The sequence below is a fragment of the Pongo abelii genome, chromosome 8 (assembly GCF_028885655.2).
Source record: "Pongo abelii isolate AG06213 chromosome 8, NHGRI_mPonAbe1-v2.0_pri, whole genome shotgun sequence".
Taxonomy (NCBI): Eukaryota; Metazoa; Chordata; class Mammalia; order Primates; family Hominidae; genus Pongo; species Pongo abelii.
The window spans coordinates 4,898,177-4,924,795 of record NC_071993.2 but is presented as its reverse complement, the minus strand read 5'-3'; the positions used below and the strand labels follow the sequence as shown (position 1 = coordinate 4,924,795).

General features: G+C 47.5%; 1 protein-coding gene across 1 annotated transcript; it reads right to left on the bottom strand.

Moving 5' to 3' along the window:
- Positions 1-2,424: 2,424 nt before the first annotated feature.
- AKR1E2 (aldo-keto reductase family 1 member E2) lies at positions 2,425-25,650 on the bottom strand. Its single transcript, XM_054521848.2, is given in 11 exon segments — positions 2,425-4,312; positions 4,576-4,658; positions 9,430-9,513; positions 10,078-10,150; positions 12,108-12,205; positions 14,345-14,391; positions 14,394-14,466; positions 16,119-16,253; positions 18,458-18,574; positions 21,069-21,236; positions 25,559-25,650. Coding segments are annotated over 11 exon segments (960 nt in total). The 5' UTR covers positions 25,598-25,650; the 3' UTR covers positions 2,425-4,269.
- Positions 25,651-26,619: the final 969 nt, after the last annotated feature.

Below are 26,619 nucleotides of genomic sequence, written 5' to 3'. Positions count from 1 at the left end.
ATTTCTCGAGTCAAATTCTACTTACATCACTTTACTAACTGGGTATTTGTGGGTAATTTACTTAACTTCTCTATTCCTTGGTTATTTCATTTATAAAATGGAAATAATGGTAAATCCTACCTTTCTGTGAAGATTGAGTTAAAACGTGTAACATACTTACAGAATAGTACCTGGCACACAGAAAGCATCAAGTTAGTACTAGCTAATGTTAGGGAGGGATTGGTGTTGGAGCATGGATATAATTCTAAGTGGCAGAGGCGATATGTGACAGAAATGCACATTAAAAATTGTAGTTTTCCTTGTTCTCTATGTGTTCAAAGTACCAGAAACCAGTTGGTGAAGATAGGCTTCCAGTCCAGCTCTAGTCTCCTAGTGAGGACTGCCAGGCCATGGAAACTGGGCCTAGAGTCACGCCCATTAGCCCTCTCTGCCCAGAGCAGAATCCAACCAGGAGTGACAATGACCACAGCACAGTGGATGTCACATCATCTAATGTTGCTAACCTAGGTCTGGATAGTTGATTTGCCCCAGTGTATGGATACATAAAAGAATTCAGTCCTGTGAAAATATGCTGCATAACAAGAAAAAGGAAACACAATGAAGACACAGGGTCTTGATCAATTTCATGATATAAAATGAAAATGTGCCCGAACCCAGCCAGAGCTGATCGCATCACATGTCACTGTACTGTGATCGCCTCCACATGTGTGCCTGTCCCATTTCAACTTGGGTGTTTAAGAGCAAGACCAAGTCTTCCTCATCTTTATAACTAAGGAATAACAATAAAGAAAGCTTGTTGGAGAGCTGGGGTTGTGCTTGAAGCATTGTTTTAGACACATGAAGTTTAAGGTGCATATTAGATGTCTGTGTGAAGAAAAGGAGAAATGGAAGAAAGAGAAAAGATGGAGAAATAAACGTGCTAAAATGCGAATTTTATCATTGATTAAAGTTGGGAACTAATAAATAGTATCTAAATGCACAGTTCCAAGACTGTGCACATAGTCACCCTGCGGCACCACAGTGAACTCATAGGAATGCCATGGGGGATTTCATCAAAGACATACGAATGGCCAATAAGCACGTGAAAAGATGCTCAGATCATTAGGCAGTAAGGAATTGTAATTAAATCCACAATGAGACACCACTGAACTTCCACTAAAATAGCTGTAACAACAACAGGGGCAGATCAAAACTAATGCTGGCGAGGGTGTGGAAAAACCGGAATCTCGCACATTGCTGATGCGACTGTAAGCCTGTGCACTTTGGGAAACAGTTGGCAGTTTCTCAAAACAATCAAACATAAACTGCCATCAGTCAGTGAGCCCCTGCCATCCTCCCCAAGGTCTCTTGCTCCTTGATCCCCATTTGATGCTCATCCACACCTCCCGAATCTGTTTCCAGCTTTTTAAGCCTTTGATTACCACTTATCCTTGGATTTTCCATTCAAATAAAATAAGAAAGTGCCAATGAGGAGAAGCAGCTACTGAAACGAGTATATGAGTATCTCCCAGTCTTAAAGTCAGGAGAGATGCCCACAATCATTTGACGCAGAGGGTCCCGTAAGGGCACACGTTTACCCCTCCTCTGTGGACCTTGGTCTCCAGGCCCCAGAGTGGGGAAGAACTTACACAGAAGTCACATTCCCTAGAGAAAAGCAGGGAACCAAGGAAGGGGAGGGCTTGTCAGCTCCACTCAGAATGAACAGACAAGAGGGACCGAGTTATCAATTACCATCTGAAAAGGGAACTGGGAAATACTGCTCAAGAACGAGGCTGCGTAACTTCTGTGAAACTTTTTAAGCTTTGCAATTGCCCAGTGTTTGCCTCTTTTTGCTATCCATTGTTTCCTTCCTGTGATTGTACAAAGTTGAAGAGGTCTTAAAATCAAAGACAGTAAAAGGCTGCCATCTCCTGTTAAGAGCCGCAGATGCACTGGAACATTAAGTGCTTCCCAGCGCCACCTGGTGGTCAGCTTCACTCAGTTTTCATGCCGGCTGGAAGTAAATCCATGAAATGCAAATACCGTAGTGGATCCTCAGCGGCCAACTATCGTGAGACACCTGACGTATTATTGTTAACCAACTCATGCTACTGTGCAATGGAGCGCTGAGACTCATTCCTCCCAACTGCAGCTTTGTCCTTGCTGACCAACCTCTCCTCATCAGCCATCCACCCCTGCCCTCCCCAGCCTCTGGTAACCACCATTCTACTCTCTACTTTCAAGGTCAACGAACAATGGTTTAGGTATAAGTGACAAGGAAAATTCACAAAATAGCAGGTAGATTTTTGACTCTGTGGGAGATAAAATACAAGTCACACACCTACACACGCATGTGTTCACAAGAGTGCTACATGCAGATGACTGTGTCACCTGCTGCATAGCACTGTGCCACTGAATCCTAACACCTCTAGGTAGACAGTGACAAAGAGTTTAAAGGTTTAAGAGGTTAAGTAATTTGCACAAAGTCACACAGCTAATGAATGATAAGGAGTCACGAACATGGAAAAATTAAAGGTCCATGGTGGTGGAGCAGGGCCTGATCATAGGAAGGTCAAGAGACTGTCCCATTTCCTGAGTCCTTTGTAAACAGTCTTCTGATTAAACTCTCCCTGGAAACTTGGTCAAACCATGACACCCCACCCTCAATCCTACCCCCAGTAGGGCGAGGCTCCCATGAGGCTCTCGCACCAGTCACGTCTTTTAGTTTTGGTGACGCCTGCGGCAAAGTCCTCTCTTGAGGCCAAGCTAGAAGGTTTCTACACGCCCCTGCACATCTGGAAGGCTGGGCAGGGAGGTGGATGAGAAACTGAGGAACGAGGCAATGGCAATGATACTGGTCGCAGTAACAACGCATTCTTCCTAGAACATATCCTGGGCCAGACACTGTCTCCACAACTGGGAGGTGCTGCAATTCCTCCATTGAGTGGACAAGGACACCGAGGGCTGGGAGGTGAGGCAATCTGCTCAGGATCACAGAGCTAGAAAGGCACAACTTTTATCTGCAGAACCCACACCTCTAACTCAGCTGGCCTGCCTGTGATAAAGTGAAAAATGGGAAGTGATGTGGAGGGGAACTGTCCCCAAACAGTCCCCTTCAGCCACTGGGCAACACCTCCATATCTTCCCTGAACCTGATGCAGAGGGAGGAGGAAATGAGAGGCTCGTATGGAGGCTGATGTGGGGGACGCAAGAAGCGGGAAGAGACCATGGAGTCGACATCAATTTCTTTCCGGCTTAACTCATTTTGAATAGGAGCCAAGGGCCTGTGAGTTGAGAAGTCATATCCTTGGAGATTCAGTGTGAATCCCAGGGCACAAGAGCTAGGCCAGATTCACTGAGCAGACAGCAAGGACAGGGATCATGGCGTCTGGACCACACAAAGTCCATTAAACCACACCCTCTACCAATGCCTGGGCGTGAACACCATGCTCTGCCGGGCCTCCTTCTGATACATGAATCTAAACAGGCTGAATGAGCAGATGTGAGAAAGTGAGCTGTATTTCATCTCCGCTATGGGGGTTCCCCAGGTATAATCTGACTTATCAGAAGACCATATTAAAAACTGGTATTTAGGAATTAACCAGCTACTTGGGAGGCTGAGGCAGGAGGATCACTTAAGCCCAGGAGGCGGAGGTTGCAGTGAGCTGAGATCACTTGACTATACTCCAGCCTGGGCGACATAGTGAGCCTCTGTTTCAAAAAAAAAAAAAAAAAAAAAAAAAGAAATTAAAATTCAGATTTTTAAGGAAGAAAAAAGCCTCTTTACTGAACTCTAACAGTGTCCCAGACTTATCCCATTTTCCTTCCCACTAGGGGAAGGGAAGGGCTCTGCTTTAGAATAACCTGGGGCCATTGGCAGGGCAGAGAAGGAAGTGAAGGTGACGCAGGCTGGCCTGGGGCACAATGGGTGGAGCTGCGCAATGGGGCAGAGACACATTACACTGTTTCCTCAGCTCTGTAGATGGCTTAAATAACTCCATAAGATAAAGTTTTCTTAAAATGTGAAGGCAAATTTCATCGATGAGTCATCAGTGTGTTTGTTCAGAGTAGAGGCCACACAGGCTGTCTTGGAGAAACCCCAGTGCCTTCACTTAGAACACGCTCAATTCTCCAGATTTGTCAGAGAAGGCGGCTCTTGCACCCCCCTCTGACTGTGTGGCTCCTGTCCCAGGCACAGCTGCCCTGGCGCTGTGATGACAGAGGAGGGTCAACATCACCAATGGTGATCTGCATCTGGGCTGAGCAGAAACAAGGAAGGGGAAGCTGTCCTCAGTATTCTATGTGGAAAGGATAGTCTTTGTGATTTTTAGTTCTGAAAAACAGAAAAACAAATCAAAAATAGAAACAAAGAGTGATTATTTTTTAAGAGAAACATTTTAAATGATATAGTTATATACTTTTAAACTCCCTGGTGCATGAAATTAGCTTCATTCAGTGGCTCATCTTCAAACAGGAAAGAATTACAAAGAGAAGGTTTAATTAATCTAAAATGTGTATGATAAATACCTATTCAGATACCAATCATTCAATCTGTATATTCTTCCCTCTATTTTAAAAAGAAGGAGCCATATTTACATGGGGAATGTGGCCAGTTGGAGATTCCTGTCTAGGCTGAGGATGTTATCCATATCGTACTGTGTTAATTCAAAATCAAACACCTGGAACCAAAACACAATGTTTGTAGAAACCTTAGTTTAATTCACATTTAATGGAGCACATGTTACCTACATAGCACTGCACTAGGCCTTCAAGGGGCACAAAGATGTAAAACAAACACTTCATCAGATACTTGGAACTTCCCTGAATCACAGCCTGGATTCCCCAAATGCCCTTTGATTTTGATCATGTGACTGGTGTTGGCTTGGCCTTGGCTACATTTAGGAAGCCTTAGACAGACGGAAATATATACTGCACTCATCTTAGTGGAATAAAGGACATATGGGAATTGTTAAAAGTTACAGCGGCTGGGCGCAGTGGCTCACGCCTATAATCCCAGCACTTTGGGAAGCCAAGATGGGCAGATCACGAGGTCAGGAGTTTGAGACCAGCCTGGCCAATATGGTGAAACCCCATCTCTACTAAAAATTTAAAAATTAGCCAGACATGGTGGCGTGTGCCTCTAGTCCCAGCTATTCAGGTGGCTGAGGCAGGAGAACCACTTGAACCCAGGAGGTGGAGTTTGCAGTGAGCCGAGATCGCACCACTGCACTCCAGCTTGGATGACAGCATGAAACTCCATCTCAAAAAAAAGAAACAGGTATGGCACAGAATTTTTCCCACTGACTCTGCTACCCCTCAAAACCCCAACAAAACAATTTGTTCCATACACCTGCCAACTAGGGACCCACTTGGCCCTGGGACTATGAACTCTAACAGTACCCATATCACAGAGTACGTTTTCTGAGTGATCCATTTTTCTTCCTTGAAAACAGTATTCTTCTCAGCCCTTCCCTCCCCTTTTTCTGTCCCCACACACTGAGGAACAGGACCCATGGCCACAGCATCAGCATCCACCCCGGCCTGGCAGAGTGGCTGTCTTGCAGCGGGAGGAGGGGTGCATTGAGTAATTCCAATGCAAGGACCTGGAGCCCCCCAGCCTCTCCCCAACAAGAGCCTCCCCCTCCTGAGGCCAGGAGAAAGTAGCCTCAGCGTGTCATCTGGAGGGAGTGGGGAGTGCTGGGGCCGGGGTAGGCGGATTCTTGGGTTTAAGGGGAACAGTGAGCAGTTCTAGAAGAGTCCTTATAAAGGGTGGGCAGCCTTGTAGCAGCAGTTCTGAGTGGCACCGGGGCCACAGGGGGCGGGCCGGGGTAGCCCCCTGCACTGGACGCCTTTTTTCTCCCTGGTGAGTCTCGTGGACCCGGCTCCCACCTCCTCCTGACAGCATAAGCACTTCCTTCGGCCCCTCCTAACCCGCTGCTGCTGTCTGTCCTGAGCCATCAGATCACTTCGGCTTTGGCCTTCAGGTCTCACGTCAGCCTGGTCCTGTCTCACTGCCTGAGGATGGCATTTCCCCTCAGTGTGTAGCAGACCTAACAGAGGAATGGTGGCATCTCAGCTGGGCCCGAGGTCCCCGTGTCACATTCACTGCTCCTAGGCCGTGGGGATCCCGGGCATTGAGAGCCACAAGGGCAGAACTGGGGCGATGTGGCCCCCTGCCACCTGCTGAGCTGCTCACGCGGTGGTTCCTCCCATGGGAGGGTCAGATAATCTTCCCCAGCCTATGTCCTCCCAGGGGCAATCCTAGCTGCCCTGCAGGGCACAGAGGGCACCTTAGGCCAGGCCCCCATTGAGGGGTGACAGCGTGCTGGCAGCCCTCACAGCCCTCGCTCGCTCTCAGCGCCTCCTCTGCCTGGGCTCCCACTTTGGCGGCACTTGAGGAGCCCTTCAGCCGGCCGCTGCACTGTGGGAGCCCCTTCCTGGGCTGGCCGAGGCCAAAGTCGGCTCCCTCAGCTTGCGGGGAGGTGTGGAGGGAGAGACGCGGGTGGGAACCAGGGCTGCACGCGGTGCTTGCGGGCCAGTGTGAGTTCCGGGTGGGTGTGGGCTCCGCCGGCTGGCACTCGGAGCGGCCGGCAGGCCCTGCTGGCCCGGGCAATGAGGGACTTAGCACCCGGGCCAGCGGCTGCAGAGGGTGTGCTGGGTCCCCCAGCAGTGCCGGCCCACCGGCGCTGCGCTCCATTTCTCGCCAGGCCTTAGCTGCCTCCCCACAGGGCAGGACTCGGGACCTGCAGCCTGCCATGCCTGAGCTTCCCACGCCCTCCGTGGGCTCCTGTGCAGCCAGAGCCTCCCCAATGAGCACCGCCCCCTGCTCCATGGCGCCCAGTCCCATGGACTATCCAAGGGCTGAGGAGTGCCGGCACACTGCCCGGGACTGGCAGGCAGCTCCACCTGTGGCCCCAGTGCGCGATCCACTGGGTGGCGATCCACTGGGTGAAGCCAGTTGGGCTCCTGACTGGTGGGGACTTGGAGAACCTTTATGTCTAGCTAGGGGATTGTAAATACACCAGTCGGCACTCTGTATCTAGCTCAAGGTTTGTAAACACACCAATCAGCACCCTGTGTCTAACTCAGGGTTTGTGAATGAATGCACCAATCAACACTCTGTATCTAGGTACTCTGGTGGGGACTTGGAGAACTTTTATGTCTAGCTAAGGGATTGTAAATACACCAATTGGCCCTCTGTATCTAGCTCAAGGTTTGTAAACACACCAATCAGCACCCTGTGTCTAGCTCAGGGTTTGTGAATGCACCAATTGACACTCTGTATCTAGCTACTCTGGTGGGGACTTGGAGAACCTTTGTGTGGACACTGTAATCTAGCTAATCTAGTGGGGACATGGAGAACCTTTGTGTCTAGCTCAGAGATTATAAACACACCCATCAGCACCCTGTCAAAACAGACCACGCGGCTCTCTGTAAAATGGACCAATCAGCAGGATGTGGGTGGGGCCAGATAAGAGAATAAAAGCAGGCTGCCCCAGCCAGCAGTGGCAACCCGCTGGGGTCCCGTTCCACACTGCGGAAGCTTTGTTGTTTCGCTCTTTGCAATAAATCTTGCTGCTGTTCACTCTTTGGGTCCACACTGCCTTTATGAGCTGTAACACTCACCGCAAAGGTCTGCAGCTTCACTCCTGAAGCCAATAAGACCACGAACCCACCGGGAGGAACGAACAACTCCAGACGCGCCACCTTAAGAGCTGTAACACTCACCGCAAAGGTCTGCAGCTTCACTCCTGAGCCAGTGAGACCACGAACCCTCCAGGAGGAAGAAACTCCGAACACATCCGAACATCAGAAGGAAAAACCCCGGACACGCCGCCTTTAAGAACTGTAACACTCACCGCGAGGGTCCGCGGCTTCATTCCTGAAGTCAGTGAGACCAAGAACCCACCAATTCCGGACACACCATGTGGAGCAGATGCTGGTCAGTCAGCAATGCTCAATTCTAACCACTACAAGAGACCTACAGCCTCGTTCCAAGAGGCCCGTCAGCAGCCATTGGAGAGAACTGAGTTTACAGCTTAGCCAAATCCATACTTTTCAGGCTTAAGGTTAGCTGGTCACCCAGAGCTGCTCTGGGCCATTCAAAGAGCAGGACGCCTGAGGAAGGAGAGGAGAAGTGCATGCGGGCAGCAGGTGAGCTGGACAAAGGCCTGGCAGGGGGAGCGCTGTGGACACCATGAGGAGCCTGCCCATCACCTGGTCCTCCCATCGTGGGAGGCCTGCCTCTCCTGCCAATGACAGGGCTATGCCCACCTGCAGCCAGCTTGGCATGCACAGCAAGCCTGAGGGCACAGGCACTGCTACAGATGGGTCAATAAACCCCGATGGCGATGCTTGCTTGACACAACCAAACTGAGCCCTGAGAATGCAGCAGTGCCTTGTGGAGCTCATGGGCAGCTCAGACACCAAGAGGGAGCATACTCCTGGGTACATGCTGTCTATGAAAATGCAGCTGTGCAGCTGGCCCCAGGATCACACACACCTGTGCTGACATGATCAATGGGTGTGGGCTGCCACCAATGCCTGTCGTCGCCTGTGAGATCGTCACAGGTGACATCTGTGACTGGGGGTGACTGGCAGCTAAGAGCATCAGGTACTTTCATACGCCAGGCACTATGCTATCCCTTCACTGTATCATTACATTTCACCCTCAGTGATCCTACCAGAAGGGCGCTCTAATGAAGAAACAAAGGCTGAGAGAGGTCACGCAGCAGTTAAATCGTGAGTGGGCCTGTGGGAATCCCAAGTCCATGGCCCTGACTGGGTTACAGACTATGTCGTCAGGGTTGAAGCCACACAGAGTTCCTTCACATAGCTCCAAAAATAGATTTCACACACTTCTGTGGTTCTTGGCTTAGGTGAAAAGGTTGCCCTGAAAAGGACTGCTGCCTCTCCATGTTCTGCACACACTCCACCTGTTCCAGTCTTCACTCCTGCCTCTCGGAAGTCACTAGACAGGAGTCAGGACCAGAATCTTCCCACACAACTCAAAGCAGTGCCCTCAGGCCACGTGGGCATGCCCCCATGCGACAGAGGTGGCGACCTGTCCACCGACTGCCTCTCCTTTCTCCTGAGCACACGCTTAGGAGACATCCAGCCTCCCCTGCGGGCTAGCGCAGCCATGTGACTGGTGCACACGCTCAAGCCTGGCCCATACAAATCTTCCCAACAAGATGCTCTTCCCTCCTTCCTAATCTTGGGCTGGATGGAGAAGACACCAACACCCTAGGGGAGAGAGGGCCTAAGATGGAAGGAGCCTGAGTCCTTTGATCGCTGAGTAAAAGGTCAACCACCAACACCCGCAGTGCAGAGGGAGAGGCCCCTGACACATCAAGCCCCGCGATCCTGAAGCTGTATGCTACAGCAGTCATCCCTTCCCATCTAACACATGATCTGAAACTCGCTAAATAAAAGAAGGAAAACACCCACCTGGATATTCTCTTTAATGTGACTTGGGGTGATAGATCCAGGGATCACTATCACGTTCCTCTGGATTTGAAATCAGATCACAATCTGCATGGAAAGAAAAAGTCTACTCTCATACAAAGGGAAATCCCATGTAGTCTAAGTTATTTTCTAACATTGTGAGTTTTATCATGCAGTAAGAGTCCAAGAATCAATGACAGCAGCTACTGTTACTGGCATTTACTGAGCAGCTCTGTCAATATGTTGGTAATGACAGTCATCAGCCCAAGGAGGAGATCAGAGAATCTACTTAATGAGAATTCCTTAACATGTGCCTGGCCCCCCACTGGACATTAGAACAAAGAAGACTAGAATAAATAACTTTTCTGTTCCATCTCATACTAACCATGCATGCAGTTGGTGGGGCAGAGGGAGAAGGCCTGGAAACTCCTCCTCTGAGTCTAGACAGGCTCGGAGGCAAGAGTACGTGGCTTGAGTGACTAGGAATGTGGCTGCAGACCAACTTCTGCTTAACGCTGGGAGGTTCTAATGAGTCATGGACTCACCTGGGTGAGCCAGTCCCTTCCTGAGACCTTCCAAGCCCCAGGACTCCCCAAGGATGTGGAGCGGTCAGAGAACCCCACCTGGCTCAGAACAGCCCTCCCTCCCTACCTGAGCGGAAGACTTGCCGTGCTCCTTTGCAATCCTCTGGATCACAGGGTCGTCTATGAGGTCAACCCCCTCACTAGAGAGACACAGCACAGGGGGGTGAGCCAGGAGATCCAACATGGATGCCCCTTTCTTTAGAAAGAAGAAATCTTTGTCCAAAATGAAAGATTTATTTTCTAATCATGACACATGCTGACTACAGGAAATTTTAAAATGCAGAAAAGCACATCACCCCACATTTCCAGTATGGAGATAACCACTGCTAAAACTTTGGTGAACAAGGCTACATGACATCACTTTTCATGTGTATTTTGTGCTTTTCCTCAAGAACCAGATGGCCATGTCAGCGCATGCAGCCAGTGGGCTCCCAAGCTTTGACTCTCCCTGACTCTCAGGGCTCTCTGACTTCTCAGCTTCTACTGTACACCCTGGCACAGCACAGCGAATCGATATTTGTTGATGATGATACTTTCAGAAAAGTTTGCCCAAAATACTACTAAAAAGTGAATATTGTGAACATGTGGAACCTTTAAAAGTGATTTTGAAGATGACCATAGAGTCTCTATGCATCCTGTGTTCAGGCACGGGTGGGCCCTGAGAACTCTGAGGATTCATTTTTTTAACAAGTGTGTACTAAGCCATCACCCTGTTTCAGGCATTGTGCTAGTATCGTCCTCAAGGTCTCCTGAAGGAACCAAACAGAGTGCCCAGTTGCCCACCCCAGTCAGTCTGAGAGCTCCCTGACTCACTCCATCAGAGGATCCTCTACCCCAAAGCTCAGCTGTGGAATGGACCCAGCCTTCTAGGGACTCTCTAGCTGGTTCCAAGTTCAAACACACATGCCCCACTTCACAAGGAAAACACACAGGTGATAAAACTCAAGTAATTTCAGCCTTTTCGGGGTTCCCAATGTTTCCCAGGTGCTGAGCTAGGAGCTGGGAAGAGAAGAATAAATAAGATACCTGCACTCTGGTTGCTTTGACTAGTGGAAGGGACTGAGAAGAAAATCACAAGACAGTGTGACAAGGGCTGTGTAAGAAACATAAATAAGGGGTCAGGAGGGCTTCCTGGAGAAGATGATGCTGGACTGAACCTTAAATTAGAAACTGGAGTTTGCCAGATTAAAAAAAAAAAAAAAGATTTGTGGGTAAAGAGAACAGTATTTGCAAAGGCACAGAGGTGAGAAAACATGTTCTATCCAAGGACCCCACAGCAGCTTCATGTGGCTGAAGCCCAGGATGTTCACAGGGATGGGGAGGAATGAGGCCAGAGGCAGGCAGAGGTCACGCTGGCTGCATCTCACAGGCCACACCAAGACCTGAAGAATTTTTCCCAGGAAAGTGATATGATCATAGGAAAGAGACAGCTCCTTTCAGCTCCCCCTGAGAGCAATGGATTGGAATGGAGTGGGCCAGGGAGGGAGCTGAGGGGCTCCTCTAATGACCTCGGGAATTCTACTTAACTAAGGCAGTGACAGTGATGGCAGAAATGAAATCATGAAACAAAGTCCAACTTCTCCTGGCAGAATAATCAATAGACTTTGGTGCTGGATTGGACTCGGGATGTGGGAAGGGATGATTTCCAAGCTTCTGGCTTAGGTGGCTGAATGGCTGGATGTCCTTAGCTGATCTTGGGAGCACAGTACAGCTGCAGGAGGGCCTGGGTAAAGATGACAGCAGGCTTTGCCTCATCCAACCACAGAGAGCCCTGGGGAGCATCCTTGTCAGGAGGTCAGAAGGGGACTGACACCCTGGTGGGGAACTCAGCAAAGGGGTCACTCCAGGCTGATTTATGTCCCTGAAGAGGTCCTGACCCTCCCAGGGCAGCCCACTCACAGCCACTCCCTGGCTTCCAATAATAAACCATGCCTTCAACCCCAGGCTTGAGAGGTGTGGACAGCCCCCTATAGTACTGTCCCTCCACACCCTGTCAAAACATCCATTAAGCCCTCCCTCAATCATCCCAAGGAAATGAGAAGGTGGCATCTACTTCCCAGTCGGACTCTGACTAACACACCACTGATGTATCATTACCACAAGCCACCAAGAGGACGGTAAGCAGTCACGGACACATCTCTGGATTGGCAAAAACTGATCAGATTCTTCTGAGGAAGATATGGGTGGCACTCAATCTATAACAGAATCACAGCTTACATAAAATTCAGACCACTAGTGTTCAAGAAAAGCTCTACAAGAGAAGACCTGCGTCAAAGTCTTGGCTGTCACCAAGTAGCCATGGGGCCCAGCTCCAGGCCTAAGTGTTTCTGTTGTGAGGAGGCTGGACAGAGCAATCTCCAAGAGGCCAGCAGGTGTCATGGTCTCTGAGTCCACGGCCTTGGGGACACCTACATCATCTGAATATTCCAATGCCACCTGCTCTGCAGGGCCTTTCCTGAGCACTCAGGTAAAGACTGTAACACTCCATAGCTGTCAACTCCCCCTGGCCTTTATTTTCCTCTACAGCACCTATCACTATCTGACATCTCATAGATTTTACATATTTGCTAACTGTCTTTCCGTGGTCACCAAGATCTAAGCCTCATGAAGATAGAGATTTTTGTTTGAATTTGTTTTGTTCATAGATGTCTCACCAACACTAAGAACAATCTAGACATGTAGGAAGTGCCAAAAATATATCCACTGAATGAATGAATGAAATTGAGGAACTACATGTGACAAATACATGCTACAGGTGACTTGAATGAACATTTTAAGAAGCTAGAGAGCAGGATCTCTGTCTCTTGCACATTCTCTAAACTCTCATATATAATTCCAGGTTATAAGGAGATTTAAAATAAATAGTTATTTAGTGTAAATTACAGAGAACTATGAATAGTGCTTTTGCTCTCAGGAACATGCCAAGCTCATCAAGATCAGCCTCTTTGGAAAGCCTCCAAAAGAGAGGCCAGCCCTTCTGGAGCCTTCCGAATCCTGTGTTCCTGGGTGTCCATCAACCTATCAGAAAGCAGACCCTCCACCCCACCTTGTCTACTCAGACTATGCCATAATCATTCCCAGGTATTTAAAGTGCTGAACAACTAAATATACTGACACAAAACGGAAGCTACTATCCATATAAACATATATCAAAACTTATGTATATAGGGTTGTATACAAGGCAAAGCTAAACTACATGAGAAGCTGGGTCAGAAGCCAGGCTGCTCTTCATGGTGGAGGCTACAACAGGACCCAGGGGAGCTACTGAATGGCTGAGGGCTTTTTTCTTGTTCTGGGTGCTGAATACTTGAGTTTGTTCACTTGCAAAAATTCATCAAGCTATGTATGCCTTTTATGATTCACACACTTTTCTGCATCTACTCCATACAGAACTTTTTTAAAAAGCATATTTATTCAAAAAAATAGAACATGATGCTCTATTCTTAATAGTCCCAAACTGGAAACTGTCCAAGTGCCCATTAACAGCAGAATGGATAACTCAATTGTGGTTAATTTACAAAACAGAATACCACAAGAAATAAGAGAGCACTATCTACAATCACATGCACAGAAACACAGTGCTGTGTGAAAGAGGCGAGCACAGAGGGGTTTATGTTGCATTATCATTTTATTTTACCTGTGTAAAGTTCAGAAGTGAATCCCAGCTGCTGGGAATGGGAACGATGCTGTGCTCGGCAGGGGTTACAGAGGTACTGGACGTGCTGTTTACTGAGCTGGATGCTCGTCCCAGAGCTATGCTCAATTTATACAGTTCCATTTTCACATGTGCACTTCTACTCTTCGATAAAAAGCTTAAGTACTGTATAAATGATTTTTGAACATACAAAGCTAGTCTAGAAAATACAATAGTTATTTCCCCACAAGTCTTTTCTCTGCATTAAAAAAACAAAGTGCCTGCATCAGTTTCAGCAGCCTGTGAGCCTGGTGTGAAGCCAACTGGTCATCCACTCTTTCTTGCTGCAGTCTGCAGGCTGGGAAGAGGTGGAGGGGAGGCCCATGTTCCTGAATAAGGTTGAGGCACCTGCCAGGACCCTGACTGCTTCTGAGTACACCTGGTGACCTGCCTGCACTGCACATGGAGGGCCAAGCGTCAGCTCATGCCCTGCTTGCCAACAGTACCATCTACCCAGACACACCTTCAAGAAAGCCACTTGCCTAGCTGCTGCCTTTAGTCACCATTCTGAGTGCTGCCAGAGGAGAACAGGCCTGTTTTGTGCTTCACCCATCCTTCCATTTCCAGAAGAGCACTGTGGAGGTGGCAGCTGGGGGACCAGCCACACAGGTTAAACTCTCTGATGCTTCCATCGGCTTACCTGGTTGGTTAGTGGCTTGAACCTCAACCCAGGCTTATTCAAAAGCTCTCAAGCTGTTCATGGTTGAAGTTTGACACCCCGATGTTCTTCACCAGCCCGATGATCACCAGGTCCTCCATGGCCTATAAGAGAACAACGACTCCACTGGGTGTGAAGCTTCTGTCTACTGCACTGACAATCTACATCCCTCAGCAGTTCTGTATGGTATTCTAAAACTGGTTGGACCCAGTATTTTTACAATATTTTACTTGAAGCTTCAAAAGCATTTCTGCACTCAAGGTCTGATTCCAGTCCCATTTTCCTGGCTAGGGGATGCTGGGCAAGTTGCATGGCCTCACTTGGCCCCAATTTTCTCAGCTTCAGGACAGGTCGACACTGCCTGTGCCACGGGGATGTTTAGGGGTTATGTGGAATCACAGAAAGTGTCAGCTAAGGCTGGCGTCCAGCACTCGATACATGTGAGCTCTTCTTGTTCCTATTCCTCCTGATGTCTGGCAAGCATGTCTGCTGCGGGTTTTTTTTGTTCACCTTTCTTTCCACTGAGACCCTGACCTTCTTAAGCACACGGATACATCAACATTCTCCTATCTCACTTTCTCCACTTATTATTTTAAGACACTTTGGGGCAGAGCAACCTAAACCTCTGAGCTGGTCACTGACCAGCAAGCCAGGCTGCCCCTGAGCTTCAGGAAGAGCATGGCTTCGTGCCAGGGTCCGTAGTCAGCAGCAAGTCCTGAGTGACCAATGGGCCAACATGCAGCAGTTAGTTACTGCCTCAACTCTGCAACGATCACTGGAACCTTGCTGGTGCTACATGAGCACCCTAGAGTTTAACCCAAATCTTTTGGGACATAAAACATTGTGACAGAAAGGGTTGAGGCCCATGGGCCCTGGTCCTGACATCTCAGATACCTTAGGTCAGTCTTTGTCTTCTACTGATGGGGGGAGCCTAGCCTGGGACTCCTCCCTGTCCGAGGGTTCCCTCTGGCCTCCTCCCTGGAGAGCTTCACCCAGCAACCTCTGTCCTAACCTCAGCAAGCTTAAGCTTAAGCTTAGTTTCTTCTTGGGCCTCAAATGTGATGTCCCATCCCACATGATGGTTAGCAAGACCATAAGACCACACGTGCTCGGTCAGCCATGCTGGAGCCCAAGCCTGAAACCCACCCCAGCCTGTGGGTCGACTTCCAGGAACCTCTCAAATCCACCACCTCCTTAATTTCCTGCTCAAGTCTTTACTGCAAGCCCCTGCAGTAAAGGGCTGTTTTTGGTCTGAACCCTGGAAATGGGCTGACATTTGGTAACCTTCCCCGACACTGGTCTCACCTCCCCAGCCTGAGCTTCCATGCTGCCAACTTTATCACTCTGAAATGCTTGAGAGAAAAAGGAACTATAAAACATTAACAGTGGTTACCGCTGGGTGCCAGGAAAATAAAATTTTTAATGTTAGTTTAATATGGAAGAACTCTCCTGTATTTTCTGAAATAAATATGTTTTTTTAATCAAAAAATAAATGAATATTTGAGAAAAAAAGTGAGCTCTATAACGAGCTACCCCTCAAATGTGTCAAGAGAGCTGCACCACACCAAACCAAAGGTAACAAGAAAGTCACTGAGGTCTCTGAGTTCTTCAAGTATTGATTCCTTGTTTGCTCCACAAACCCCACATCTCAGGTAGACAACCTTGATGTCTTTGAACACAAGCAGCTCAGGGCTCACTGCCTCCTGGGTGGAGACCCACACAGGATGAGGCTGCCTGGTGGTGTGGCTCAGCTCACCTCCCACGTGTCCAGGAAGTCCGTGTCACCGGGAATGACCATGTTGCTCTCGTCCAGAGGCAAGTCCTACACTCCAGGATGTGAGAGGCAGAAGGAAAGTTCACTGCAGCTCATGATCCATTCTGGATGAGGAGGCTGCGAAGGACAGTTGAGATGTGTGAAAAAAAAACAAAAAACAAAAAAACAAAAACATGTGTCAGGAGACCTGCATCCAAGCCACAGCCCTGTCACTAAGGAACCCCAGCCTGGCCATGTGACCAGGTCCAGTCTTCACCTTTCTAAGAAAAGATCAATGGCTGGTGGACTGGATGGCTGGCAAAGCCTCTGCCAGCCTGATGTTCACTGTTCATCTCTCACAAGATGGGAAAGGAAGACCCTGTATCCTTACTGATGCAAGGTTGTCCTCTCCCATCGCCTCCAGAAAATAGTTTACTAATTTCGGGTAAAGAATGGGTGAGGAGTGCACTTTCTTCATGTCTTATAGAGCCCAATCAACCCTCTCCTAACTCCACTGTTAGGGTCTTGTCTTCTTTCTTAGAATCCCCATCATGATGACAGGTAAGGAAGTGAGAATACAAAGGTACACAGGAGGTAGAGGGCAGAGAAAAACACCTTGAAAGGGCGAGAACCTAGTCACCCTTCAGAGAAGCACTGATGTGCAATCCAGCTACCTCCCTCATGCACTCCCACATAGCATGTTAAGGGTGAATGGCATAGGCATGTTTATTTAATGACACCTAATCACACTCCTAAACAACAATGGAAGAATGTCACATGTTCCAGCCTGATACACATGAAAGAGGCATTTTCCATGATGAGCTGAAGTAACTAACAGTCTCACTTTAAAGCCACATCCCATGTTGACATTTATCCAAGCCTCCACAAAATTGCAGCCCAGGACTCATACTCGGACCCCGATCTAATTGTCCAGCATCACACAAGGCCTAGCAGTTCCTACTGCCCAGAAGACATGCTGACGATGCTGCATTATCTTCTTCTGTAATTTGTTGGGTGATCTGAGACCTTTTCCTTTTCTACCACCCAGAAATCCAAAGACAGGAATCTGCTAAAGGATGAGGGCAAGGAAAGTGTAACAAATGTCTGACCTGAGCATATGCTTCTAGGCTCCAATAATCTAACTTAAACCTTAAACTTTCTGTATCTTAGTTTCATCATCTCTCCAAGAGGGATGTTAATGGTGTCAACTTTGTAGAACTGTCATGAGAATTAAATGAGTTAATATGTGTAAAGTACTTAAAATAGTTCTGGGTACATAATTAAAACAATGCTGGCTGGCAATGAGTGTAATATAGCTGTAGCTATTGTTTTAATTAGGATTTTCTGCATGCAATGAATTTCAAGGCACAGACATCACTCTGGTTTTGCCCTCTGGGTATCTTCCCCTCTTAGTCAGTGTGACTAATGGACAGCTACCCACATCGTTTATGGAAACTAGATACAAAGCCTTAGTTAAGTAAAGCTGTGCTAGGAATGAAGTGTTTTTTGTTATTTTACTCTAAAACAGTAACCAACAGTGTGGCACACATAAAGGGACCTTCTCACAGGTTGGTATGTAGAAGACTCCTGAGCAGCAGTCACTCATTCCATTGTAGGAAGAACATCCCTGCAAGGGCTTCTGTATTTCACAGGTGTCAACTGTGTGACCAGGCCCTTGCCCAGGCAGGCTGTCATCACAGCCCAGGGCAAATATGCAGGGATATCCTGGCCAGGACCTGTGTGAAACAGAAACAGTTTGCCTAGAGTAGGGAAGTTGCACGGCCAGACTGGGGTAGCTTAGTGACAGAGCCATGGCTCAGATGCATGCTCCAGACACATTGTGAAGCAATTAAGAGAATAAAACCAAGTGGAAAAGTCAACTACCACCACAACCCACTGGACCCTGCTGCAGGTGAACAAGCAAATATCTCCCATATTGCAAAACAGCATTTACTCCCCAAAGAGAACAGAACCTGCAAGAAGAGACAAGGCCTAGGAATTCACTGGGAACTCTCTCTGAGCAGTAGTATTTCCTCATCTGATCACTGCTTTCACCTGAAAACCTAAGGGAAAAAAACCTACTGCTCTCTTGGCTTGGAAAAAAAGCGACTGGCTTGAAAGATGGACCTGTGGGGGCCTTAGAGGTCGAGCCAAGCCTCTCCTTAACTGAGGCCCAGAGATATCAAGAGGACTGCCCAAATGCTGCAGCTAGCATGTGGCAGATGCAGCCTGGGAACTCTGACCCTGAATGCTGGTCCATGCTCTCCCCACCGCAAGACAGGGTGTGACCACGGGGAGGAAGGTCCTGCAAACTGCGGAACGAACTACCTACTGAACGGTACCTTGAAACCCATGGGCCAGTGTATGAGGTAGAGGTCCAAATAGTTCAGCTTCAAGGCCTTGAGACTCCTTCTGCATGCTGTTTTCGCCAAGGACTTCTTGTGGCAGGTGCACCACAGCTACAAAGGAGAGGGGACCAGCGTCACACATGCCCACCCAGAGCCAGCATGGCACCCATTCTGTAGCCCCACAAAGCTACTGTCTTGGACCCAAAATAGCCAAGATGAGATGACCACAAATACAACACGGCAGGTTCTGATGGGAGGACAGGGACATTATCCTCAGAAGAGTTCCAGGACACCTGCAGGGAGAGGCTCCAAAGCTGGGATCCTTCTGCCTGACTCCTCCTCAAGGGAAGTTCAGGAATCCAAGAGATATTTGATGGTTATTTGGATTCACTGGGACCAAAAACAAAAACAAAAATGAAATTCCTGCAGGCAGAAAAGATATGACAAAAAATCAGAAGAATCTCTATCTTGTGTTTCTCACTTAACACAGACCCCGTATTAAGGGTTCTCTGTTCCTAAGGCACTGTAACCATGTGGGTTAGCCTACAGGTGAGTTAGCTCACACTGCCTTACTTCTTTTAGCTATTTCCCTCCACACTCCCATTATGTAGAAAAACTTGTGTTTTTCCCCTCATTATACTTTTATTGACTGTGACATAAGCTAACCTGAAGGCTCCATCAGAGCAAGGGAAAAACAAAAATGATAAGTTAAATGAAAGTAAAAGAAAGGGGAATCAAATAAATGAAAACAAACAAGCACAGTATCTTCACAAAAATAAAAAAATGAATGCCGGAAGTAAATGCATTCCATTGTTAATCACAGTTGTCTCTATGCGGTGTGTATATGTGTGATTTATTTATTTCTAATTACATTTCTATGACTTTTCCAAATTTCCAAAATAATGAACATATTTCCACTGCTGACTATGATCCACACAGAAGCAACTTGCTCCAAATTGCAGGGTGAGCCTTAGAAACCTCCAGTTGCTCACATCCCTCCCTGGACTATTCAGAAGACATTCTCCCTGGTTGGCCAAGCACACACCAAGGCTGCTCTCTTACCACCCCCTGCTCTAACGCAGATAGCAGTGGTGCCTGAAGAACATTAACTTCCATAAAGTAAAACAGAAGGCAATTCAACTACAGAAACAACATTGAATCTTGAGGTATGAAACTTTAGCTGGGAAGTTACTCAAGAAATTCTCAAATCCAAAGTCTCATTTTACAAATAATGAAGCTGTGAGCCTGAGCCATCTAATCCCTAATACTCACAGCTCCTGAATGGCAGCTAGACCATGAACCCACGACTCATGATCTCATGGTCTTAACATTCTGCTTCCAAATCAAAAGCAAAGGAATTCTTGAATTCTCCACTATCGTAGTCCACTCTGCATCTTCCACAGGTCCTGCCTCCCAATACCCTCCACATCCATTTCCTCTTCTCCCTCCCTCACCCACTGTGCCAGTGCAGGCCTTCATCATCTTCCACCTGCACTGCTGTTAATGCCTCCTACCCGGCCTCCTGCCTCTGCCTCAAATGCAAGCTTCTTTCACCTACTAAAATATCCTATACACAACACAAGTTGCACTCACAGATGATACAAGCTGCCCTATTTAAAAACAAAACAGGGCTCCTCTGTCTCTAGGTAAAAGCACAGCTCCTGACAGGGCACAGCTGAACTTCCATGGCTTAGCCCATCTACCACTCAGCCTCACTTCTCGTTACTCCTGCAACCTGATATTGTGTGGTCCAGAGAGACCAAGTGATTTGGTTTGGCTGTGTCCACAGCCAAATCTCATCTTGAATTGTAGCTCCCATAATCCCTACGTGTCATGGGAGGGACCCAGTGGGAGGTAACTGAATCATGGGGGTAGGTTTTTCCTATGCTCTTCTGGTGATAGTGAATAAGTCTCATGAGAACTGATGGTTTTATAAAGGGCAGTTCTCCTGTACACGTTCTCTTGTCTGCTACCACGTAAGACGTGCCTTTGTTCCTCCTTTGCCTTTTGCCATGATTGTGAGGCCTCCCCAGCCATGTGAAACTGTGAGTCAATTAAACCTCTTTTTCTTTATAAACTACCCAGTCTCAGGTATGTTCTTACAGCAGCGTGAGAACGGACTAATACACCAAGCTTCTTACAAACCCCTGCACCTGCTGTGCTGCTTCCTGCCTTATGCCTGTGCTCAAGCTGCTTCCTCCACACCCAGAGTTTCTCCTTCAGCAGATGTGGGGTAGAATTTGGAATCTGCATTTAACAATCACCCCAGTGAGTCTGAATTTAGGAATCGCCATGTAAACAGACTTCATGAGGGCTAGGACTTTGTCCTATTCACCACTGTAGTCAAAGTGCCCATCACTAACTGAATTTTGGCAATGTATTGTTAAATGGGGGTATCTGTGTACTCCTACCTGAATGACCAAGTAAATAATATGAAACAAACCTGCACACAATATAATTCAGCATGCTCATGAAGCTGTGAATATTCTTGTTTATTCCGATTTGAGTATGAAACAAAGTCATCAACTCCCATAAAGAAAGTAAAAAGCCCTCCAGAGATGTAGCATTACCCAAGCTCTGCCAGCCTTGCACAGAGAAGCCCTACCTTAGTGGCAATGAACAGATCCTCCCGTCTTACAGCGCCTTCCTTGATCTTGCAACGGATCCCTGCTCCAACCTCCCTCTCGTTGTGGTAAAAGTAAGCACAGTCGAAGTGCCAGTACCCTGCGTCAATGGCCACTTTCACTGCCTCAGTCACTTTCCCTGGAGAAGCCTGCAAAACCAACAAAACAAAGTGTCTTCTCACAGTCAGAGGAATCCAACACAAATCTCCCCTTTCACCCAAGCATGTGGACTACATAATACATAAAAAATTAAGTCACTAATTTGGTACTAGTATAATCAGTCTAAAAACAGGTAATATCAGTTACGAAGGAATTTATGAATACTGTAAGTTCCAACTCCTTTACATATTTTGGGAAAAAAACTATAGGTTATTTTTAGTGTCTGCAGAAAACTGAGCTAGATGGTATGCTTCCTGAATGATCAAAGCAATAAAAAAGTGTAGAATGAATAATAACTGAGATGCAAAGAGGCTTAAGATTTATCCTGTACACTCAGATACCACAGCGTCCAATAATAAAGGCTGAGGTATAGACTCACACGAAGGTATCCATACAAAAAGAAGCATATAACAAAACCCAAATGAATATATAATGCTATAAGCAATAAGTTCAGAAAAGAGAACAGTCACTCTAAATGAAGCTCAGGCAAGGGAAGGGACTAGAACTAGGGAAGACTATGGGGGTGGGCGGGTTTGCAATCTCATTAAACTGAAGACTGACAACGGCTTTATAGTTCACAAAGCACTTTCTCACTGGAGCTTCACAGTAACCCTAGGAGTTAGAGCAGCATAATTATCTTCATTTTATAGGCAACAGATTCAGAGTGGTTGAAAGCTAATGAATCAAGTATCCATCTTAAGTTAGAAAAAGAACCCAAGAAATTGGATGGAAAGATAAAAATATGATTAAGAATAACATCAATAAAATAGAAAACAAAGATGTAACAGAGAAGATCAACAAAACCAGAAGTCAGTTCTTTGAAAAACTTCAGTAAAATAAACAGACTTCTGGCGAGGTTGATGAAGAGGCCAACTTTTTAAAAAACTGACATGAATGGACAGTAAAACATGCAGATAAAATGGACTTAAAAGAAAATATTACCAATAACTATATGTCAATAATTTGGAAAAATGAGATAAAATGGGAAAATTCCTAGAAAAATTTAACCCAAGAATAAAGCTTGAATAGTTACATAATTATTAAATAAAGCAAGGAATTCAAAAGAAAAGAGAAAACCACCAGTTTCATAAAATTTTCAAGAAAAAAATCGTGTCAGTTTAACACAAACTTTCAAACAACAGAAAAAGATGGACTTATCTCAACTCATTCTACAAAACTAGCATAAAGCTGAAATCAAAATCAGACAAAAATATTAAAAGTTACACATTCATCTTATTCATGAATACCGTTGCAAAATTCCTAAGTAAAATAAAAGCAAATTGGATGCAACAATATTTATGAAAAGATAATATACCACACCCATGTTGAGTGTATCTCAGATATCTAAGGATGGTTTGATATTAGAAAATCTGTAATTCATCAATATTAACAGATTAAAATACAAAAACAAAAGTCATCTCAATCAATATTTGTTAAGATTCAATAACAGTTTAGATTCAAAATCTAAACTCCCAGTAAGTTGGGGAAAAGAATTAATTTGATAAACAGTATCAATATTAAAAAAAATCCATCCTACATCCTTTAAAATCAGGTACAAAACAAGAATGGCCACTGTGCTGGAGGTGCTTTCCAGAAGTACCTAAACAACTAAGAAGAAGCAATTTTAAGCTTAAAGATTGGAAAAAAAGGAAAGTAAACTACCATTATTTGCTGATGATACGATCATTTGTGTAGAAAATCCAAACAAATGTAAGGCAAATTAACAGAAATAATAGTACAGTTTAGTAAAGTGGCTGGAAGTGTAATGAATATAGCAGGTGAAACAAGTAGAAAACGTAATTTCAGAGAAATATAATTCCCAGTAGTATAACACACTATCAAGAACCCAACAATAATTCCAACAGAAGACATATATTCTCTTCAGGAAAAACTATACAACCATAGGAAAAGATGTTAGAAATGAACCATATTCAGGACAATTTATTAACAGAGAAGAATACCATGCTTGTAGAAAAGTTAAGATTTAATATTACAAAGATGTCAATTATCTCCAAGCTGGTCTACAGATTTAATGTAGTTCCAATCAAAACCCCAATAAAGTTTCTCATGGAACCTTATAAGCTAGTTCTAAAACTTACAGTGGAGAGTAAGGTGCCAAAATAAAAAGCCAGGACCCAGGTACATGCATCTGTCAAAACTCATCAAACTGTACACTGTAAATCTACAAGAGCAGGGAGAGGTGACCTGCCCTACTAGGTATGGGGGTTTATCAAGGAACTGTAGTAATTAAGACAGCGCCGATCAGGCACACAGATGGATCAAGTGGCCCCTAATAATTAAGAGCCCAGGCTGAGGTCTCCAGACATCTCACTGCTCCCCTTGCTCTCTCGTGCTTCAGCCATCATCTTGAGAACACTCCCTAACTAACCGCACGAGGACAGGAAGTGTGTGGAGCCAAGTGGAGTAGCTCCAACCATCCCAACTGAGACCAGCCAACTCCCAAGTGAGGGAGCCCAGCCAAGGTCCACAGAGCTGCTCTCCTGACCTCCCGTGTGGGAGGAATACACTTGCTGCTCTACACCACTGAAGTCTGGTGTTTGGCCATTGATGCAGCATTTCTGGGGCAACAGATAACTGATAGGTCTGTGATGTTCCTTCACTATTAAAAATAGACAAGTAAAAATAAGCCTTTGCATAGACCAGTGATGAGTGACTATTATGAATCCAATTTGATGCACCTGCAGTCCAAGAAAAATAAACAGAATATTTTGACCTGTTAAGCACAGTTTTCACTAATTTTTCCTTATCCTGTGTGCACGAAAGTCTGGACTCCTGCACCAAATTGTTGCAGAAATAAAGGGAAGCAAGAGACTCAACAGTTTAATACATCAAGTGCTTACTGAATGAAGGGCTGCCAGATGCACGTCCTTTACTAGATGCTGAGAACCAATATGAACAAAACGACACTCCTAGCCTCTAAGTTGGTAAGCAGGTAGGAGAAATAATTTAAATAATATTTTCATGAGCAGGCCTTGAACATTCTGACTCCTTCAGTAACTAACTTCCTATATGACTTCTTATAGCTTTTATCAACAACTAAGTTTAGCTTTTTTTTTTTTTTAAAGATCAAATTTTAAACGCTTTTTAGTCAGTGCTGTCTCAAATCACTGGCAGGAATTGTAAAGTTCAAAGTAGAGAAAGGTCATGGAACACAATGGCGGTTATAAGAGGCTGGGGGCTGGGGGAGGAGAGGAAGGAGGGAATGGGGAGTTGCTGATCAAAGGTACAAAGTTTCAAACACACAGGAGACACAGCTTTTAAGACTTACTGCGCACTAGGATGCCAACAGTCAACAATAATCTACTACACATGTGTATTTCAAAATAACAAGACATTTCAAACATCTCACCACAAACAATAGCTGAGCGAGGTGATAGATATGTTAATTAGCTTGATTTAACTACATTGCAATTGTATACACGTCTCAAAACATTACGCTGCAACCCATAAATGCACAGAGCGATGATATGTCCTTTTTCTCAGGCATCAGGGCGGGTTGCTTCTAAACAGGGAAGAACATGAGATCCCAAAGTTTCTTTTAAAGCCTAATCAGCAATTCCAATTTTCCTTTTTTTTTTTTTCCAGCAAGGTCTGGCTCTGTCCCCCAGGCTGGAGTGCCGTGGCGCCATCAAAGCTCACTGCAGCATCGACTTCCTGGTCTCCAGTGATCCTCCCACCTCAGCTTCCTGAGTAGCTAGGACCACAGGCGCGCGCCCCCAAGCCCAGCTGATTTGTTCATTTTTTGTAGAAACAGGGTTTCGCTATGTTGACCTGGCTGGTCTTGAACTCCTGAGCTCAGGCGATCCTACTGCCTCGGCCTCCCAAAGTGCTGGGATTACAAGCCCGCACCCCACGCCCGGCCCCAACTTTTCTTTCTCTCTTCGCTGGAGAGGAGGCTTCGAGGTTCCCTGCTCCGGCCGAGTCCAGCGCCGCCAAGGCCTTCCCTCGGCATCCCCGCTCCAGTTCTGAGTAACTTCAAGGGCTCGGCCTCTCCACAGAGCGGCCCCGCCCAACGCCGCGGCCGCAGCCCCAGAGTCTGAGGCTTGGCTGCCTAGGTCCCCGCTTCTCCCAGAGAGCGCCTCCGCGGGCAGCACCGACTCCGTTTCAGGAAAGGCCGGGCCGGGCTGCGTGTGGGTGGTGGGCGGCTACCTCAGCAGCGCCTTCCCGGTCGTCGGCCAGGCGGAGGGGAGGCCGCCGCACTTCTCCCCAGCCCCGGCCTGGGCCCATCGGGCGTCCCCAAGTCCCGCGCTCCCCTAGGTCAGGCACGCCTCCCTGCCCGCGACCGCGTCACCTTCCAGGAGCTGAGGCCCACGGCTGGGATATCTCCCATGGCCGCCGCCCGCCGCCCCGCTGCCCCGCTGCCCCGCACGCGGCTACCGACAGGCACCGCGCGAGCTACTGCGGCGCTGGCGACGCGCCGCTGCGACTGGCTGGAAGTGCCTTGTGACGGTTGACACTCCGACAACAGCTGGAAGCATGAACGCCGGGCTTCCTGACTGGCTGCTGGTGTCGCGCGCCGGGCACTGACTGGCTGGTTGTATCAAGGACGGGCACCCCGATTGGCTGGAGGCGCAGCGCCAGCTGGAGTCCCAAATGGCTGGAAGCGCCGCGCTCTGGACATCCTGATTGGCTGGCGGCATGGACGACGGAGTTTTCGATTGGCTTGCAGAGCCACGCAGGCGCGGGGAAGGTTTTCCAATTGGCTGGCATTGCCGCTCACGCCCCCTTAGGCGTGACCTCCTAGTTGCCTTCTCCCTTGCACCGGGTGCACACGCGACTGAGGGTAGGGCAGAGGTGCTAGGTGGATGGGCAGAGAGTCTTCACTGTTCCAGGGCCTCACCATGGCCGGGCCATCTTAGGGCAAGCTCTAGGGTCAGGGTGCAGAGTCCTGCGTCCCCTGGGGCACAGGGTGTGCGGGAGCGGGTCCCTGCTGTCTTGTACCAAGGATGGCCATTGTCAGGTGCCCCGAGGCCCCCAGTCTGGGAGAAGCGTGCCTGGCCTTGGTTCCCCGTCAGGGACCCACTGTGCCCTTGGAAAATGCCTTCCACTCCCTGGGGTCCTTTCCGGCCCAGAGCAGCTGGGGCTTGCAGGACAGCGGGGGTCCTGGGTGGTGCAGGGGAGGCAGAGCCCTGCAGGTGGAGGGGAGCGTCCTTGCTTGCAGCCTCGGGCCCCCGTTTGGAAGTGGATGGGGTGTACTGGACACCCCCCTTATGAGTGGACTGGGCTCCCCCAGGGCCAGTGGAGGGAAAGAGGGGTCAAGGGAGCCTTCCGACGTCCGTCTTATCTCTCCTGGAGCTTACAGCTACCCCTTCATTTCCCCCCTCAGCCCTGGGAGTCCTACTGCCTTGAGGA